Source organism: Marmota flaviventris, chromosome 1, assembly GCF_047511675.1.
Source record: "Marmota flaviventris isolate mMarFla1 chromosome 1, mMarFla1.hap1, whole genome shotgun sequence".
In the NCBI taxonomy this organism is placed as follows: domain Eukaryota; kingdom Metazoa; phylum Chordata; class Mammalia; order Rodentia; family Sciuridae; genus Marmota; species Marmota flaviventris.
Genome location: NC_092498.1, coordinates 212,478,007 through 212,499,193, shown reverse-complemented (window position 1 = coordinate 212,499,193; position 21,187 = coordinate 212,478,007). Strand labels below are relative to the sequence as shown.

The 21,187-nt window shown below is 41.2% G+C and overlaps 1 protein-coding gene across 1 annotated transcript; it reads right to left on the bottom strand.

Moving 5' to 3' along the window:
- Window positions 1–1,607: 1,607 nt before the first annotated feature.
- LOC114107853 (zinc finger protein 266-like) lies at window positions 1,608–16,012 on the bottom strand. Its single transcript, XM_027955327.2, is given in 11 exon segments — window positions 1,608–1,891; window positions 1,893–2,249; window positions 2,251–2,328; window positions 2,330–3,067; window positions 3,840–3,922; window positions 4,640–4,726; window positions 5,468–5,594; window positions 6,280–6,477; window positions 7,650–7,802; window positions 7,992–8,069; window positions 15,960–16,012. Coding segments are annotated over 8 exon segments (1,755 nt in total). The 5' UTR covers window positions 6,328–6,477; window positions 7,650–7,802; window positions 7,992–8,069; window positions 15,960–16,012; the 3' UTR covers window positions 1,608–1,654.
- Window positions 16,013–21,187: the final 5,175 nt, after the last annotated feature.

The following is a 21,187-nucleotide window of genomic DNA, read 5'->3' as shown; positions in this document are numbered from 1 at the left end:
TGGTATGCTCTGTCCTCCTAATGGTACTGCCTTCTTCTGTGGGGATATGGCGTACAGTGTCCTACCGGGTAATTGGATTGATCTGCATTGTGGTCCTCCTCCTCCCTAACATTGGGGTCCTCCCTAATAACCAGTCCCTGCCCATACCTGCTGTTGATTATTCCTTTTCCAGGCCCCGAAGAGTCATTCATGCTGTTCCTTTGCTGTTGGGTCTGGGGGTGGCCACGGGATAGGAACTGGTCTTGCTGGCCTTGGTACTTCTTTACAGATGTAAAATAAGCTTTCTCAGCAGATGAAAGATGATACGCACCATGTTGCCGGCACTATCTTGGACCTGCAATCTCAATTCCTTGGCTGCAATAGTCCTCCAAAACCGTTGTGGCCTGAACCTGCTTACCGCCAGAGAGGGAGGATTATGCCTGTTCCTACAGGAGGAGCACTGCTTCTATGCAAATCGCTCTGGTATTGTTCAAGATAAGATTAAAAGGTTACAGGAGGACCTTGAAAACCGTCAGAATGAGCTGTAATCAAGCCTTCTATGGACTGGGCTAAATGGGTGGCTCCCTTACCTTCTCCCCTTGGTAGGCCCCTTGGTTACTATAATTCTTGTATTTACATTTGGACCTTGTATAAACAACAGGCTCCTCCAGTTTCTCAAGGATCGAGCCAAAGCTGTTCAATTGATGGTGGTCCGGCAGCGATATGCTGTCTTACAAGATACTGACTAGGAACCCTATGAGGTTGGCCATGGCCCCTACCAGAACGTGCAGGTGTAAGTCAGAGGCAAGAGGGTTTTTCTTCATAGGCCTAAGTCATCTCCTTTCCTTTCCTTGAGGTGTCCCATTGGGTCTGCTGACCCTGCAGTGAACTGCCTGAAGAGCCAGAGTGGTAGTCAATGACGGATAAGATCCCCAGAGGGGGACAACCTAAGACAGGCACACTCTCGAGTAAAGCAGACACCCGCCAATAAAACAAAAAGGGGGAGATGTAGGGCACGGGGAGATGTAGGGCATGTCACATCAAAGAAATAGAAATCTATGATGGAGAAAAGGGAATCTAACTTGCAGACTGATGCTCACTTCCTGGTCTTGGGGCTGCACATGGCTAAGATGGCACCTGGTGATCAGCCAGAAGGCATTACCGTGGGTTGTGATGAAAAATCGGACCACTTCTAGGATAGGCTCAGAACCCTTCTGCCCTGGTGGACAGCTCGTGTCTCCCCTTACTGCCTGTAGAATGGGTGTACACTTGAACTCTCCTCACCCTGCTGATCTTTATCCTGATTGGCTCCTGTGCCTTATATTAGCTGTGTGTGCTTCCTCAATAAATGAGCTCCAGCCTTGACTGGTCTCCCTGATGCGTTTGATTGTCCTCCAGCAAGGGAGGGCTGGGTGCGGGAGGTCAGTCAGCCGTCTCCTTTCTTGGCTTGTCCTGGCTGGGGTGTGTTCTCCCTATCTCTCCTGCAGGTCAGGAGGGAACAAGGACTAAAAACCCCAACACCTTACATGTTCATTAAGACCTGAAATAGGAGTGAAGATATTTCCAAATTCCTTACATTCATAGTTTTCTTTTTTCCCCAAATCTTTGAAGTAAACAGGGACACCATAAAGCTTTCCCACATTTCTTATATTGACAGTTTCTATTCCACATGCCTTCATTCATGATTGTGAAAGGAACTGGGAGAACTGAAGGCTTTCCCACACTCCTTACATTCATAGGATTTCTCTCCACTGTGAATTCTTTTATGTAACTGAAATGAATTTGAATATCTGAAGGTTTTCCCACACTGCTCACATTCATAAGGTTTTTCTCCAGTGTGGATTCTCATGTGAAGGGTAACACATGTGGGAAACTTAAAGGCTTTCCCACATTGTAGACATATGTATGGTTTTTTGACTACTGTGAGTCCGCATGTGATTATTAAGACTGGAGGAATGTGTAAATACTTTCCCACATTCCTTGCATTCAAAGGGCTTCTCTCCTGTATGAATCCTCAGATGTCCACTAAGATTTGAGGAAACAGCAAATGCTTTCCCACATTTGAAACATACAAAGGGCTTCTCTCCAGTGTGGGTTCTTATGTCGCTGAGGCGGGAGGATCTAGCAAAGGCTTTCCCACAATCTTTGCACTCATATGGCTTCTCTCCAGTGTGAGCTGGTAAATGTTTCCTAAGGCCAGAATGCCCCGTGAAGGCTTTGCCACAGTCTTTACATTTGAAGGGTTTTGTTCCAGTGTGAATTTGAAGGTTGATTATGAAGGCATGAGGAATTTCTGAAGGATTTTCCACATACCATACATTCAAAAGGTTTCTCTGCAGTGTGGTTTTTTTACATGTTCAGTGAGGTATGAAGACATTTTTAAAACAATCCCATGTTTCTTTCGTTCACAGGGTTTGTTTTCAATGTGAATTTTAACATGTTGACTTAAGCAAGAAGAAACAGTGAAAGCTTTCCCACATTCTGTTCATGTATAAGGTTTTTCTCCAGTGTGAGTTTTTCTATGCTGAGTAAGCTGACAAGACCTAGTAAAGGCTTTCCCACATTCCTTATATTCATAGGGGTTATCTCCACTTTGGGTTCCCATGTGAATATTTAGGTATGCAGAATATCTAAAGTCTTTTCCACATTCCTTACACTTGTAGGGTTTTTCAGCACTGTGTGTCTGTATACACACAGCAAGGCTAGTGGAGTGAATGAAATCCATCCTGTATTCCTTCAGTTCAAGGAGTTTGTATCCATTATGAGTTCTTCTATGGGCCTGAAGGTGTAGTGGATCAACAAAAGCTTTCCCACCATCATTGCACTCAAAGGGTTTATCTTGAGTGCATATTTTCTGGTAAACAGCTTTTGGAGGCAAGCTGAAAGTTTGCCTACAATGATTCAAAAAAAGTTTCTTTTCAGGAGAGGTTCTCTTGTGCAAAGGAAAGAAGTCTATTCTATGTTGATCACAATCAGAAGTGGTCCCTGTATTTTGCATTCTCATGTGTGATGTAAGGCAAGTACGTCCACTGATAAATTCTCCACATGGCTTACAGTCACAGAGCTCCCCTCCATTGTGCCTTCTTGCCTGTTCATAAAGGGATGAATAATGGTTAAAGTATTTTTCAGACTCATTAATAGATTACATGCACCTGAAAACTGAAAATTGTGATGATCTCCATTTCTTCAATTTTCATTATTTGCATACAGTTTCTGCTTCTCTCTCTCTCTCTCTCTCTCTCTCTCTCTCTCTCTCTCTCTTTTTTAAGAGACAGATTCTATATTGTACAGGCTGGCTTTTAATGTTGGGTTCAAGTGACCTTCTGCCTGAGCTTCCTGAGTAGCTGGAACTATAAGTGAACACCACTTCTGGCTTATTGATTTATTTTTATTTTCTTTTTCCTCTCCACCTCCCCATGGTATTGGGAATTAAACCTGTGCTCTACCACTGAGCTATATTCCCAACCCTTCTAATTCTTTGAGACAGAATCTTACTAAATTTCCAAGGCTGACCTCAAACTTGTGATCCTCCTGCCTTGGTCTCTTGCTGGGATTACTTTGCCAGAATACTCTGCCATCTATTCTAAACTTGAAAAGACCTCTACAGTTTAGTGACAACCTTTTAAAAACTATCTAGTTACATATCTGGAAATGTGTACTTGTGGGAACTTGGGAGCAACAAGTTTCATGTTAGGTTTGGGGCACCCCCAAATTCATATTCCTATTTTGCCTCTAGAGCCATTGCTCCTTCTTAGGTCAATGCTACTTCTCTCAAATCTCTCTTGTTCTGATTTTCTATAATGGAATTCCCAATCTTCTTTAAATATAGAAAATTAGAAATACCCCCTTGTTAGTCTTACCCTAAGTATCTCACTGGAGATCTGTTCCCTCAAAAAATTCTGCTGAAGTGAAGCCCCTTTGATTTTAAGTCCCATTTTCCATTCTAAAGTAAGAGAAAAAGAAATATAAGGGTCTGGACACAGAAATGATAGATAGGAGGTGAAAATGGTAGAGATCATTTGCACTTATTTCCAAATTAAACATAATAAAGCAAAAAAAAAAGATTTCACAATTTTCACTATGTCAAAAATCTGGCAAAGATAAGGACATGGCATCAAAATTTTATGATTTATTACCAATTGATCCTATGAAAGTTAAAATTGGTGGTGAACACAAAGAACATTTATCTTGGAAGGGGACAAACATAAAGAAGTATACATCAAAACAATGAAGAAATGCAACAGGTTATATTGTGAGATTACAGAAAAGTCTAAGTTGGCAGAGAGTAAAAGAGTATAGAAGGTTGAAGATTTCTTAACTTCTGATAAAAATGATCTGATGCTTCTGAGATCAAGTGCATCTTTTTTTTTTTTTTTTTAAAGAGAGAGGGAGGGAGGGAGGGGGGGGGAGAGAGAGAGAGAGAGAGAGAGAGAGAGAGAGAGAGAGAGAATTTTAATATTTATTTATTTTTTTTAGTTTTCGGCGGACACAACATCTTTGTTTGTATGTGGTGCTGAGGATCGAACCCGGACCGCATGCATGCCAGGCAAGCGTGCTACCGCTTGAGCCACATCCCCAGCCCTCAAGTGCATCTTTAAAAGTTTCTTCTTTATACTTATAGTGAATTTACTGACCAGGAGTATTGTCCATGAACACTTACCTTGGAGAACCCCTCCTTTCACTATCTTTGACTCTTCCTGCTCCAACCAAGAGATCAGGCTGGGTTTGAGGAGCTGACATTCTGTACCTAGGGAAAGACATATTCATGGAAAAAGCTAATGGAAGAGATGATAAACCTTCTCATGATTCAGGAACCACAGCTCTAATGAAAGCAGTGAAATTATTTCAAAAAGTTTAAAAATACAAGTATCTTCTCTGCCTGTGTCCCATAAAAATTAGTTGTTTCTGACCCCTAAAATTCCAAATTCAGGCTTATGTTCACATTTACAAAGCACTAAGACCTTCTTTTTTTTTTTTTTTAATCCAAATAGGAAATAGAGTGAAACAGTGATCTTCATTCTCACAGGGAATGAAAATCACACCTGATTGGTTTTGTTTGTTTTGTTTTTGTTGTTGTTTTGTTTTTTGTTTTTGTTTTTTTGTTTGTTTTTGTTTTTGGTGTTTTTTTTTTTTTTGCAGTAGTAGGGATGGAACTCAGGGCCTTGTGCATGCTAGGCTGAGCCACACTCCCAGGTAGTACGCCTGTGATCCTTAAACCTTACAGCGTGTAAGAGTCACCTGGAGAATTTCTTGGACACATATGACAGGGCCCTAACTGTGTTTCTGAGTATATGAAAGGTGGAAACTGAGGTAATGTATGTTAGGCCACATTTTGAGAACCACCACACAGATTAAAAGCTATTATGATAAAGGCTGTGTCTCTATTATTTCCTACTATATTCAGAGTTGACTTCATTGATACTGCAACACAGTAAGTACATACAAAATATATTTTCTAGGAGGCTACACAGAATTATGGTAGTCCTACCTACTATGGTCAGGTTCTCATAGTTCTCCAGCATCACGTCTTTGTACAGGTTTCTCTGAGTTGGGTCCAGTAAAATCCACTCCTCCTGGGTGAAGTGCACAGCCACATCATCAAAGGTCACCAAGTCCTAAACCATCACACACATGCTGGTTTGAGCCAAGTAACACATCCACCAATGGCCACTGGAAAATGAGGAAATGAGACCAAAGCCTAAAAAGAGTTCTGAGGTCTCTCACTGTCTACCCCAGGGTTCAATGATGCTAGGAATTCTTCTCTCTATGCACACTCACTCACTGTCCATCTCCTCTAGTTATATGGCTTGAATGGCACTTCTTATATGTGATCTTCTCTCAACACAAGAGTAGGTGCTCATCTTATTTCCCTCTACTGTAGCACACTCTTGAGTACCATGTAAATATTAGATAAACAACACTTTCATCTCGCTTATCATTGTCAGAGCACTCAGCAAAATATGAAACATGTAGTCAGCACCATAAGGGAACATTAATTAGTAACACATGAAATACTAGTCTTCCTAGTATTTCATGTGATTTCATGAAATACTAGGGTGATTTCATGCCAATAAGTGGCTCTACTCCCTGGGGAAATTCAACTAGGGACTTAAGTCATTGAGCGGTGCTTTATTTGCTTTAAGAAGTTCTGGAAGTCAGGCATGGTGGTATATACCTGTGGTCTCAATTACTCAGGAGGCTGAAATGGAAGAATTGCTCAAGCCCAGATGCTTGAGATCAGCTTAGACAACATGTCACACACAAAAAATTCCAGAGGGAGAAACACCTCTCAGAACCCACCTCAAAAAATAAGAAGTTCTGAAGATGATTATGAGTAGAAGAAAACATGTCACCTTGTTAGCCGCATGATCAAGATTTTGTACAAGGATTTTGTACAAGGATACATGCTCTGCATACAGTTTGGCAGGCAGACAGTCATCTTCCTTTCTGCTTCTGTCTTTTCTTCATGAAGGCAAACTGGGTCCCTCTACAAAAGACCTCAGGGAAAAGAAATAAGGTATGTGTTGTGGTTTGCATATGAGGTATCCCCTGAGAGGCTCATGTGTTAGGTAATTGTGGCAATGTTCAGGGGTGAAATTATCAGATTAGTCCATTTGATAGATTAATAATTTAAATAAACAATTAGGTATGGCTGTAAGCAGGTGGAGCATGGACAGAGGAAATAGGTCTCTTGAAGGTGAGGGGCATGCCCTTGGGGATTACAGCTTGTCCCTAGCTCCCTGCACACTCTCTGCTTCCTGGTTGCCATGAGCTAAGCCACTTTCTCCACCACACTCTTTGACCATGGAGTTCTGCCATATCTTGCACCCACAGCAATGCAGTCAGCCAGCCAACCATGGATTAACTCTGAAACCGTGAGCCCAAAATAAACTTTTCTTCCTCTAAATTGTTCCTGCTAGGTATTTTGATTATAGCAATGAAAAGCTAACACTGCATGAGAACTCAGAGCTGCCCATAATTCCCACAATTTACATGTCTAGAAGTCATTCCATCCTAGTTTGAAATTTCCACGTAACCCTGCACACTTGACATTAAGTACACACTACTCCTGTATGAGGCCAGCAGTCTGCCTCACATAGAGCCAGAAAAGGAGACCATATGCCATGCTGCCCAAACAGGAAAAGGATAGTAGTCTCATTATACATAAGGAAAGCTATAGCCTTGAGAGATTGACTATTTGCCCATAGCAATAAAACTCATGAAAGAGTGGGAGGAGGGGAGCGAGGGGGGGAAGTGCCGGGGAGTGATACTGGCCAAACTGTATTGTTATATTGTGTGCATGCACTAAGATGTAAGAACAAATCCCACCATTATGTACAACTATAATGTACCAATTAAAAAAAAATCATGGGACTGGGGCAGTAGAGCCCTTGCCTAGCATGTGCAAGGCCCTGGGTTCAATCCTCAGCACCACATAAAAATAAATAAATAAAAGAAAGGTATTGTGTCCAATTACAACTGAAAAATAAATATTTTTTTTTAAATCATGAAGAAGCTTCTACAGCATTTCTTCCCAGAATATATACACCAGGGGGGTTGACTGAAAACATAGGATTCCCTGGTCCACTACATTTCCTGAGAGAGCACTGGACTCCATACAGGGAGAACCTGAAGGAGAGTCTCTGAACAAGATCATCAGTAGGACTTACCATGGGACAAATCAATGGCTGCCATCTTGTGACACTGGTGGTGTTATGTGCCTGAATGATTCTTTCCTTGATTCAGAGAACACTGCAGGACAGCTATGAAGCTACACCAACAGTGGCCATCTTCACTCCTCTTTATTCAGGGTTAACTTAGTCCTGTTCACATCATCATCAATCAACAAATATTAATTATTAATAATTAAACATTAGCTCTCTTTGCAGATGGCATATGTGAAAGACTGAAAAAAAATCTATTACAATAGTATTAGTAACATCAATTGCTATTTATTAAAGACTAGACCTCAGAAGTTATAATAGCAGCTTTATGTATATAAGATCACTTACCATTGGGCTGGGGTTGTGCTTCAGTAGTAGAGCATTCACCTAGCATGGTGAGGCACCGGGTTCGATCCTCAGCACTGCCTAAAAAGAAATCAACAAAATAAAGGTATTGTGTCCATCTACAACTTAAAAAAAAAAAAAAATTTAAAAAAACGATCACTTATCATTAACAATCCTGTAGATAATATTACCTTCCCCAATTTTGGTACTGAGGATTGAACCCAGGAGCACTCTACCACTAAGCCACACCCCAAGCCCTTTTAACTTTAAATTTTATTTTGAGACAGGGTCTTGCTAAATTGCCCATACTGTCCGTGGACTTGCAATCGTCCTGCCTTTGCCTCCCAAATTGCTGGGATGGCAAGTGTGTGCCACTGTATTTGGCCTTATCATCTCTATTGAATGCTGAAAAACTTAGATTTAGAGAATGCTGGTAATGTCCAGTATTATCCAGTTAGGAAGTAGTGAATGAGGACTTGAATGCAATTGCGTTTGTCTCTGAAACCAGATCTATTACAGCTGTTGTTAGAGGTTGAGTATTCCTTATCTAAATATCTGGAGCCAGAAGTATTTCAGATTTCAGAATTGTGGGGGGCTGGGTTCAGCCATATGCTCACAAAGTTTTGGATTTCAGGTTTTTGGATTAGGAATGCTCAACATGTATTCTCAACGTAACCAGAAGTCAGTTTAGACATGTCCTTGTGAAACAATGATCACTAGTCACATGTGTCACTACTGACCACTTCATATGAAACTAGGACTAAAGAACCGTATTTTAAAATTTCTTTTTTTTTTTTTTTTAACATTTATTTATTTTTTTTAGTTTTCGGCGGACACATCATCTTTGTTTGTATGTGGTGCTGAGGATCAAACCCGGGCCGCACGCATGCCAGACAAGTGTGCTACCGCTTGAGCCACATCCCCAGCCCCTAAAATTTCATTTAATTTTAATAAAAATACAATCATGAGTAAGTCAAGCACAGAATATTAACCCACATACTGACTTACGTGGTATTCAAATGATGACAAATAATGAAGTTTGCATAGTTCATTATCTAAGAACCAAATTCAACCTCACAAAAATTATCCAAAGCTTGTTCTATAAGACAGAAACTCTGAAATGACACTGGATTACAAAGACCACCTACCCAGATTCCTAGTATAAACTGTACCAACCACCACAAGTCTCAACCTGGAGATCCTTAGGCTAAACAGGCCCAAATATGTGTAGTCTGATGGCACTCCAAAGAATAGTTGACCTTTTAAAAATTGAGATTAATATATAAGCAAACACACATTCAGTGGGTGAACTTTGACCACTGCATACATTTGAGTAAGCAAAAGCCTACAAGATACAGAACATGTTCATCTCCCTAGAAGACCCTCTTGCACCTTCCAGTCCATTCTCACACATCATCTCCTGTGCTCTCAGTTTCTGCATGCTGCATACATCCGGTATATGTACAGTAGGTGCTGTGCTCATCTATCTCAAATGTACATCCTGACATTTCTCTATTGTTTAAAGAAACATTTTGGGAGAAAATATTAAAATCTCCCACTGGAATGATGTTCATGTCTATTTCTGATGTCTGCAAAGAACTTTGATATATCTTGTAACAAAATTATTTGGTGGATACACATTGAACTTTAATATTTTTGAGGGAAAAAAAATCTGGCATCATAATGAACTCTATTTCTCTAAGAATGTTACTGGATGATGTCATGTGACATAGCAATCACCTTTCCTTTGGAGAGTTTTTGCATCTCATAGTACAGCACTGTATCCCCTTTGGACACCAATGTCCCCCTTGACCTGGCATAGCACCTAAGTCATGCAAGGCATCCAATAACTGTTGGACAAACAACTGAGATCCTTCTCAACACTGCTAAAGTATACCTAGATTATAAGGGCAGCAGGTGTAGCTCAAAGGTAGAGAACTGGCTTAGCACATGAGAGGCCCTGGGTTCTATCCTCTAGATTATACCTAAATAACTGTCAATGACAATGTAAATCTCAGTTTTCAGGAAATGTATTAAATTACTCGAAAGTGCAAGGGTAGAAAGTGCGAATGGTAGGAACACAGACATTGTGTCCTGTGCCCTCACGTATCAGTCCCAGCTCATCTAACATTCCCATGACCTCCTGAAGTGCCCTTGCACCCTGATTCCCTTGGTTGGTCTGCGAGTCCAACAGCCAGGGCTTGTGTGCATCACAGAGGGCTGCTGCCTACCTTGGCCCAGGCAACCCACCAAACTTCACCTGCCAGTGGGCTGCAATGACACCATTTCCAGCATTGTGGAAAAGGCTCCTTACCAGTATGGCCATCTTTAGAAACTCGAGGATATATGTTATTAGAGTTCATTTTATATTTCCTAATAAATCAAGGTGACATTTTTTGTCTCCTCACAGGACCCTCCTCCTACAGAACTGATACAATGTTGCCAAAGATGGACATCCAATGATCAGAATTTGGAAGTGGTCAGTCAAGCATTTGGGCCTGACCATATAGCTGGTTTCTTCTTTTCTTCATTTCTCTTCCCTCTCTCCCTTACTCTCCCTCTGTGTCTGTCTGTCTCTCTTTCTTTCTGGTACTAGGGATTTAACCCAGGGGTGCTTTGTACTTTACCACTGAGCTGTATTCCCTGCCATTTTTTAGTTTTTGAGGCAGGATCTCACTAAGTGGCTTAGTGCCTCTCTATATTCCTGAGGTTGGCCTTGGACTTTAAATCCTCCTGCCTCAGCCTCCCAAGTCACTGGGATTACAGATGTGCACCACCATATCTGGTTAGGACTGGGTTTCTTCTTCCTTTTTTTCATCACAGATGGATTCAATACCTTTAGTTTATTTATTTATTTTTATGTGGTACTGAGGATCAAACCCAGTGCCTCACACATGCTAGGCAAGGGCTCTACCACTGAGCTTCAACCCCAGCCCTAGAGCTGGTTTCTTAAAATAGAAAGGGCATTTGGCAGAGCCAGGCATGGTGGCACATGCCTATAATCCCAGCAGCTTGGGAGGCTGAAACAGGAGGATTACAAGTTTAAAGACAGCCTCAACAAAAGCGAGGCACTAAGCAACTCAGTGAAACCCTTCTCTAAATAAGTTACAAAATTTAAAAAATAAATAAGTTACAAAACAGGGCCAGGGATGTGGCTCAGTGGTTGAGTGTCCCTGAGTTTAATCCCCGGTACCGCCCAAAAAAGCATTTGGCAGGATCATATCAACCAAGGTACTGTCTGTGGTAGACTGTGATAAAGAACTTGCCTTAGAAATCCAAGTAAATAGCCAGGTGCAGTGGTGCATGCCTGTAATCCCAACAACTCAGGAGGCTGAGGCAAAAAGATGGCAAGTTTAAAGCCTGTCTCAGCAACTTAGAGAGCCCCTGTCTCAAATAAAAAAAAATTAAAAAGGGCTTGGGATGTGGCTCAGTGGTTAAACACCCCTGATACTAAAAACAAACAAACAAACAAACAAAGCCAGGCAGAATGGCTCAGGCCTATAATCCCATGGCTCTGGAGGCTGAGATAGGAGGATCGCAAGCTTGAGGCCAGCCTCAGCAACTTAGTGAGGCTCTAAGCAACTTAGTGAGACCCTGTCTCAAGATAAAAAAGTTTAAAAGTAAAAAAGGCTGGAGATATGACTCAGTGATAAAGCACCTCTAGGTTTAATCCCCAATATCAAGAGGAAAAAAAAAAAGAAGTTCTCCAAGTAAATGCTATCCTTAACCATTACAGAACTAACTACATAATTACAAGATTTTGTGGTAAGAGATGGATTCCTCTGAGCAGACTTGTGAGAATATAACAAGCTCAGATCTTCTGACTTGCAGTTCAATTTAAGGTCTGACAATCAAACAGCTTCCAAGACAGCTATTAAAGCTAATTTTCAGTTGCTACAAGACTGTTTATAATCATTGAAAATCAAACACAAAATTTAATTGAACAGGTTAAATTACATCCAGAGTCAATTCAGTGTCACCTAGTTTTTCAAGTGAAAATCAGAGTATGAATTACTGTTCTGTAAGTGGGGGTGGGGGAGTAAGTCTTCTTTGGGGTCTTTTGTTTGCTAACCTGTGTACTTGAATAATTTATCTAAGTAAAAGTCTCAATGCTGATAGCCAAAAACCTGATTTGAGTCACAGTGAAAAGTCACAGCCTTTCACCCAATTTCTACACTCAGGTCACTCGCAAACCTAGGACACCTTCATGAAAAGAAATAATAATCAGAACTATCCACATGAAAAAGCTTCCCTCACGCCTCCCCCAACGGGACCTGCAGCCATTTACTACAGTAACTATGCATTAAGGAAAAAGAAATACCCTACTGGTCTTGAGGGCAGGAGGGGGGGGCTCTGTCCCTCTTCTCTCAGAGATGACCCCCTCACCCTCAAGTGTCCCTTTCTCCCCTTTTCTATCCCTTCTAATAAACTCATGCCTGTCTATAACAATGAGCAACATGTTTGATATTTTTCTGGCATGAATGCAAAAGAATCCGGATGAAGAGATGGTCTGCAAGCTGACCCAGGTTGGCAGAAGGCCCATGCTCTGTAACACTATTGCTGCCCAAAGGAAATAGTGTCAAAGAGAAGCTGACCACACTCACGACTTGCTCAAGCTGACTGACCTACTGGGGAGAAGTGGAAACCACTTTTAAGGCAGGGTTAGCAAAGTAGGATGGGGAGACTAGCAAGCTGATTACCCCCGGAGTCAGTGGGCAACACCTAGACAGTCACTAGACTTTCCCAACCTCACAGAGAATATGATGTCACCTCGCTTGTCATCTCTATTGTCATTTGCATCAGTTGCTTTACACCCCCAACCCCAAAGAGGTCAGCTGGGACACACTAGAGAGGGAGCTGCCTAAAAATGGGGCAACAGAAACCACAAAGGGAAGCAATGCACAATATAAGGGCCATGTGGGGCTACCAAAAGTTTGTCACTTAACACCTAAGGAGAGAGGAAAAAGTATTTATCCATCCTAAAGATAAAAACCATTTAAAAGGTTTTTCTTAAAAAGGAGGAAAGGGGTAGAGGTATAGAGACTGATTATCTTAAAGTCTGGACAACCCAGAGACAATTGCCTAGAGGGCAGGGTCCCTTACCCTTTCCTCTTATCAGCCAGAGACAGAAACCAAGAACCACCACTTCTGGAAGCTCAAAGAAAAAAAGAAAAAGAAAAGTGGGATGGAGAGAGTGAAGCCTTGGATTTTAGGCAGCGACAACTTCAAGAGGGGAAAAAAAGAAGAGGAACTTAAGTACTGAGCAAAAGCCAGTGCTATGTAGGCCTCTAGCTCTTAGATTACTGATTTAAAAAGAAAGCCAGGAGGGGGAAACAAAGGGGGGCAGAATTAGATTTGAACTGGGGATTGAACTGGTAAGTTGCCTGGGCTGACCTCAGATCTAAGATCCTCCCAAGTCACTGAGATTACAGGTGAGCACGACTGTGCCCGACTCCTTTGGCCAATATTAAAATTTATTGACTTTATTCAGTCAATACACAGTAAATATTAGGCCTAACAGCTATAAGTTGCCCCCACCTCCAAAAGGACACAATACATGATTTGAGGACTACACAAAGGCACCATCTTTGCAAACAAGATCTTAATGTCATCTCCTTCAGCAGGAACACTGTGTGACATTGCTGATAACATCGTTCTCCAAGGAGACTCTGAGTGCATCACTCAGGAAGGACACAGAACTCCTGTATCTTCTAGTACTTTTTGAATTCTTGTGGCAACATAATCATTTAGAAATTTGGCATCCAAACTAAAATCAACAGACATTCCTGTTGGTACCTTCAAGAAAAAACTCCTTCAGGACAGAAGTTCTGACCACCTTTTTAAATGCATCCTGGAGTTCTGAACCATGTGAGGTGGCTATTACTTCCTCCAGGGCTTCTAATTCGAGAAACTGTCCCTATTGACCACCAGCTACTCACCAAGTAACAACATAAAACTAGCCACCTAGTGGGCTCTCCTGGAAATGAGCCTGTAACCCTCCCTCCACACCCAGCTCCCCATTACACTCTGGGTCACAGAAACCACAACCCATAAGCTTGGCACTGCTTCAGAGGCCACCTCACAACAGGAAGGAGACAAATATAGACCCTTTGATGTATTTTACCAGCCACCAGGGTGGCTTCCTCAGTCTTTTGCCAGATGCCAGAATACTAAAGGAAGTCACTCCTCACCCAGATGCACTGACTACAGGGAAAGTCCCTTGGGAATAACTGAACAATAATGGGAGTGTGTAGACTATGAAAAGGGCACTGCTAACCATCATATGTGAAGAAGCTTATTCTCCATCCATTAACCAGGTTGGTCTAATAAAGGATGGGACCCAGGAAACAACAGAAGCCTTAGGCAATCCAGAGGTCCCATGTGTGGGTTTACTGTCAACTACTGGACCATCATCTGAAAACCATTCCTTTCAAATTGTTCACTGAGGTGAAAATTCAACCTAGCGGAGGAAAAAAAGAATTTATTTGGTGGTAAAGGGTTGAATTAGGGAGATACCAAATTCAAGCGGTCTTGAAAATGTACTTCTAGGTTTGAGATGTAGTGGATGCATTCAATAGTTTAAACTTAAGGAGGTTGTTAATTACACGCTCATGCAGCAAGAATCAAACTGTCTTGTAAGAAAGGAGTTGGGCACTCTCAGGAAATCAAAGGGGGTGTTTCACAAACTGTTAGGAAGGCCAGTGTATTTCCTTCCAAAGTTGCAGTTCAGCCAAGTCCAGCATGTATTCAGATGGGTATGGGCAGGAAGTAGAGTTCAAAAGGTCAGCTGTGGATGTGCCTAATTCCTGGTTTGACATGGCCTCTTAACTCCATTTTAAGTGCCCTAACCAATAAATATTGCTCCACTTTTTCTGACGATGGTTTCATAAATAAATTTTTAAAAAATCCTCTAGGGAATCTCCTACAGATACCCAAAATATAAAACAAAACCGAACCTCTTCACATACATTAGAACCATAATAAAACACGTCTTTTTCCCTTAAAAGTTAGATGTTTCAAGTCAAAAACCCTGTATCCAAAATGCTTGGGACCAGAAGGGTTTCAAATTTCAAAATTTTCAGATTTTGGAACATTTATTTGATTGATTGATGTATTTATTCACATATGTGTATCTGTGTATTAATTTGTGTGTAGTTATTCATACAAACATACACGCACACTGGGAACTAAACTCAGGAGCACTTTACCACGGAGCAACATCCCCAGTCCCTTCTATTTTTTGAGACGGTTTGGCTGAGTTGCTGGGCCAGGCGCAGGGGAACACTCCTGTAATCCTCCCAGCGACTTTGGATGCTAAGACAGAAGGATCCCAATTCAAGGTCAGCCTCAGCAATTTAGCGAGGCCCTGTCTCAGTAAAACAATGGGAAGGAGTGGGAGGTAGCGGAGTCACGAGTGCCCCAGGTTCGACCCCAGGACCACACGGAAAACAAGATACACTAGTGGCCAACACCAGAGTCAAATAAGTAAGTTCTTCCCTTGGGCGTGTTTCCTTCAAACCGACCGCCCAAGCCCCCTCCGGGAAACCTGCGGGTAATACCAGAGCCTCAGCAAAGGTGTGGTCCCTTGGGCACCCTCTCCAGCGACCCCCGCCGCGCAGGCCGCGCGCGTCCGCGAGCAGACACGTGCACGCCCCACTCTCCACCTTCCCCCACTGCCCCTAACGGGTGTGCCCGAGGGCCCGCCGCTCAGGGGAAACGCCGGCTCGCACTGCAGGAGGACGCCAACTTTCGCCCGGGGCTCACTGCTCGCGGCGGCCCCGAGCCCACCTCACGTCACCGCGCGCAACTCCTCTCCTCCGGGGTAAGCCACAGGGACCGCGGGGGAGGCGTGGGAAGAAAAGCGGGAGCCGTTTCGAACGCGGCCAGAGGAAGCGCCTCGCCGCACGCCGCGCACCGGCTCCGGGCCGCACGGTCGCCGCTTCCCGAGGCCCGTGTGGCCCTCGCACTTACACTACTCGGTCCAGCTTCCCTCCGCCCGCCTCCCCAGAGCCACGAGAGCAACCACGACTACGCGAAAAAATGAACGGTCGCGCGGAGCCTACGCCGGAAGAGACCGCCGCGAGTGACGTCACTTCCGTTCCGCCCCTCTGCCGGAGGGAGTCTGTGTGTGAGCATAGAAAAGACTGATCAAAATTGTATACTATGTAAGGAAAAAAAGATATTAAGAATTAAAAGTAGAAAGGTCTTAAGGTAATGAAGCACATAAATTCCAGACTTTAAGAATAAAAATAATGAGAAAAAAAAATCCATTAATAAAAAGGGGTGGGAGTACTGGGGAGTGATTCTGGCCAAGGTATACTATTATATTGTGTGCATGTACAAATATGTAACAACAAATTCCATCATTATGTACAACTATAATGAAACAATAAAAATGTTGGGGAAAAAAGAAAAGGAGGCTGGGGTTGTGACTCAGTGGCAGAGCGTTTGCTTCTCACATGTGAGGCACTGAGTTCGATCCTCAGCACCACATAAAAATAAAGATATTGTGTCCATCTACAACTAAAAAAAAAAAAATTTAAAGAAAACAAGGGATATCAATTACTTTTTTAAAGGGGGAAAAATTAAAATCATTAAGATGACTGTTGTAGGCCAGGGATGTACTTCAGTGGTATACATTTGACGACCATGCCCAAGGCCCTAGGTTCAATCCCCAGCACAACCACAAAAAAAAAAAAAAAAAAAAAAAATTGAATTAAATCAAACTCATCAGTAATTATATGACATACAAATAGATAATATGCATTATTACCTATTAAAAAAGCACTGTTAGTGTGGGTCTTGTGGCTCAAGATCAAGGCAATGTAAGATTGAGTTGAATTCTGATCCTAATGAAGGACAACAGTGATAAAATGATAAGATCTAACATATAATATCCCCTGTGCACTTGAACAGAATGTGTATTGTTACTTTTGGATGTAATGTTCTGTAAAGTTCAATTAAATCCATTTAATATACAGTCAAGTTCAGGTCCAATATTTTCTTATTGACTTTCACTTCAGATAGTCTATCCATTGTTGAATAGTGGGGTATTTAAGACACTACTATTGCGTGGCTACCTATTTCTCAACTTCTGTTTCTTGCTTTCTATACTGTTTTTTGTTTGTTTGTTTGTTTGTTTGTTTTTTGTTTTTTGTACCAGGGATTGAACTCAGGGGCACTTGTCCATAAGCCACACACCCCCAGCCCTTTCTTATATTTGATTTAGAGACACAGTCTCATTGAGTTGCTTAGTTCCTCACTTTTGCTGAGGCTCGTTTTCAACTTGCAATCCTCCTGCCTCAGCCTCCTGAGCCGCTGGGATTCTACTGCACCCAGCTCTATACTTCCTTTAGCTGTTAAATACATATATACCTAACAATTTCTTATGTTTTAGATCTGGAATGTCCCCAAATTCTCATGTTGAACACCACCCCAGCTACTGCTGTTACTGAGAGATGGTAGAAACTTGAGCAGGTGGGGCCCAGCTGGAAGAAGTAGGTAACAGGGTGTGTCCTTCAAGGTTCAATATCTTGTCCCTGACCCTTCATTTCTCTCTCTCTCTCTCTACTTTCCAGGTGTCATGAGATGTGCAACTCTGCCCTCCACATGGCTCCTGCTATGATGTTCTGTCTCACCACAGACCCACAGCAATAGGGACAACTGACCATGGACTGAAAAGTCCGAAACTATAGGCCAAAATAAAACTTTCCTCCTTTAAGTAAATTTTCTCAAGTTTTTTATCACAGTGACCAAAAGCTGACTCACAACTGTTATATCCTCTTAACGAAATAGCCATTTCACCATCTATAATCTCCTTTTTTCTCATTACAGTTTTTAGCATAGTCTATTTTGACTGACACAAATACAGATACCCCATTCTCTTTTTGTTTCCATTTGCAAGGAATGTCTTTTCCCATCCCTGTACTTTCCATCTACTTATATCCTTAAAGGTAAAAGGAGTCTCTTGTAGGCACTATACAGATGTGTCTTAGATTTTGATGCAATCAGTCCCTATATCCTTTGTGGGCGAATTTAGTCCATTTACATTGAGGGGAGGATACTAGGGATTGAACCCAGGGGAACTTTACTACTAAGTTACATTGATAGTCCTTTTTAGTTTTTGAGACAGGGTCTCACTAAGTTGCTGAGGATGACTTGAGATCCTTCCATCTCAGCCTCCTAAATCACTGGGAAGAGGCATACACCACCATGCCTGGCAGTCCATTCACATTCGAAGCATTTTTTAAAAGTATCATGCTATGGCCAACAGGGATTTATGCCTGTAATGAAAGGGTAATTCAACATATGCAAAAATGAATAAATGTCACACTTCACATAACAAAATGAAAGGAAAAAAACATCAATGCAAACAAAAAAAAAACATTTAACAAAATTCAACATCTTTCATGTTACCAGTTACCAACAAATTGGGTATAGAATAAATGTACCTATCATAATGACGATATATAACAAGGCTACCATCATAACTAAATGACAAAAAGCTCAAAGCTTTCTTTTAAGATCAAGAACAAGAGTATCCATGCTTGCAACTTCTATTTGCCATAATGCTACAAGTTCTAGCCACAGCAACTAAACAAGAAGAAATAAAATGCATTAAAGTAGGAAAGAAGGAAAATTACAAATGACATGATCTTGAATACATAAAATCCTAATAACCTATTTAAAAACTGTTAGAAATAATAAAAAAATTCGGGAAAGTGACAGGATACAAAATCAATACAGAAAGTCAGCAGTGGTTACTATACAATTAACAATCTGAAAAATTAAGAAAACAACTTCACTGACAATAACATCAAAAATAGTAAAATACTAATACACTTAACTAGGAAGATGGAAGGTTCATAAATTGAAACCAACATAACACTGATGAAGGAAATTAAAGATACAAGTAAACAGATGTTCATGTACTGGAGTTGTTAATATTGTGGAAATACCCATTACTGCCAAAAGTGATCTAGGCATGTAATGCCATCCTCTTCAAGATACCAATGGCATTTGTCACAAAAATATTTTAAAATTCCTAAAATTCATTCCAAACCACAAGAGGCTCCAAAAGGCCAAAATAAATAAACAAACAAATAAATAAAATCTTGAACAACAACTGGAAGCATCACACTTTTCAAAGTGTGATGAGGCTGAGTCAGGAAGATTGCAAGTTTGAGCCCAGCCTCAGAATCTTAATGAGACCTGCCTCACAGTTAATAAAAATCTAGGAACAGCCCAATGGTAGAGCACCACTCAGTTCAATTCCTAGTACTGGGGAGTGGGAGGTTGGGAAACAAACAGTATGATATTGGCATAAAAGAAACCCATGATCACATGGACAACTAATGTTGACAAACATCCCAAGAATATAAGATGCAGATGATACTTTGTTCAAAAAATGGTAATGAGAAAACTAGATATCCACATGCAAAAGAATTCTGTTGGACCACCTCATACCACACTCAAAAACCTGCCGGAAGCCATCCATGACCCATCTGTGAACTGTGCATGAACTAAAACAACGTTGAAGCCATTAGGTAAGAAAGCCTGGTACCAGGAACTCCCAGCAGCAACCCTGCTGGTTTGAGAAGACCTGGTTCATGTGACTTCCTTCCCAGCTCCATTATAAGTTCAGCAGAGCATTAGAGATGGGGTGACCCACTGGAGTCACACAGCCTCTCGGAAATAGGTGTGGCTGCCATAATGCCAATCGACCTGTTTGTGGCAAAACCCCTGCCACACCCAGAAGCAAGACTTTTCCCAATGAGACCTTATCCCTGCCTTTAATGTATGCCCTCTTAAATAAAGAATCTGGGCCATTTTTCAGTTGTTCAGTTCCAGCTCCTATCAGGACTGGAAGTCCTATTAGGCGCTCTGTTTTACCTAATTTCTGGCTCTGTCTCTATTAACTTACTAATTATTTCAGACTTTTTATTTTCTCAGGTGGCTCACACCTCCTGAGCAGAAACCTACCCTGGTGGGGTGCTGGTCATCCCAAATTAAAAACCCATTCAAAATCGATTAGTCATAAACCTGAAGACATGACATCATAATACTCCTAGAAGAAAACAGCGGGAAAAGCATCATAACACTGGTCTTGGCAATTTTTTGGAGTTCGCATCAAAAGCAGAGTCTACAAAATGTAAAAATAAACAAGCAAGCTACATCAAACAAAAATTTTCTTCACAGCAAAGGAAACAACAAATTAAAAAGGCAACCCTATAATTGGAGAAAATATTTGTAAACCACATATGCAATTATAAGCTAACAATACTATATATTCATAAGGAAATAAATGTACATTAAATGTAATAGCAAAAGAAAAATCCAATTTTAAAATGGGTAAAGGGCCTGACTATACAATTTTCCAAAGAAGATATAGAAATGGCCAACAGATACATAAGGATGCTCAAAATCACTGGACATCTAGGAAATGAACATTGAAACCACAAAGAAATATCACCTCATGGCTTTTGTAAAAAATCAAGATAGTATTAGAAGGAAACCACAACACTTTTTTTTTTTTTTTTAACACCAGGGATTGAACCCAAGGACATTTAACCCACTGAGCCATATTCCCAGCCCTTTTCATTTTTTACTTCGAGTCAGGGTCTTGCTAAATTGCTTATGTCCTCACTAAGTTGATGAGGCTGGCTTTAAACTTGCAATCCTCCTGCCTCAACCACCCGAATCACTGAGATTACACACAAAACTCTTGTACACAGCTGAATGGAACAAAACTTGGTAGCCATCTGGAGAACAACACTATGGAGTTTCCTCTTAAAATTAAAAATAGGACATCCAAATGATCCCACAATCCCATTATGGATATATATATCCAAGGAAATTAGTGCCTAATGTTAAATGCAACAATACTGATAATAGCCAAGGTATTGAAACAACCTAAGTGTTCCTTGATGGATGAAGGGATAAAGAAATTGTATGTTGTTTTGGGGGGGGGGGGCGAGGAAGGAGGGAATATTTACCCTTAAAAAGAGAAGAAAATTCTGCCATTTAGGGCAACAGGGGTGAATCTGGAGGACATTATGCTATGTGAAATAAGTCAGATAAAAAAACACAAATACTATGTGATCATACTTAAATACAGAATATAAAAGTCAATACAACCACAAAAATGGAATTCTAATTAGAATAAGTTATACTCCATGTATGTATGTCAAAATACGTTC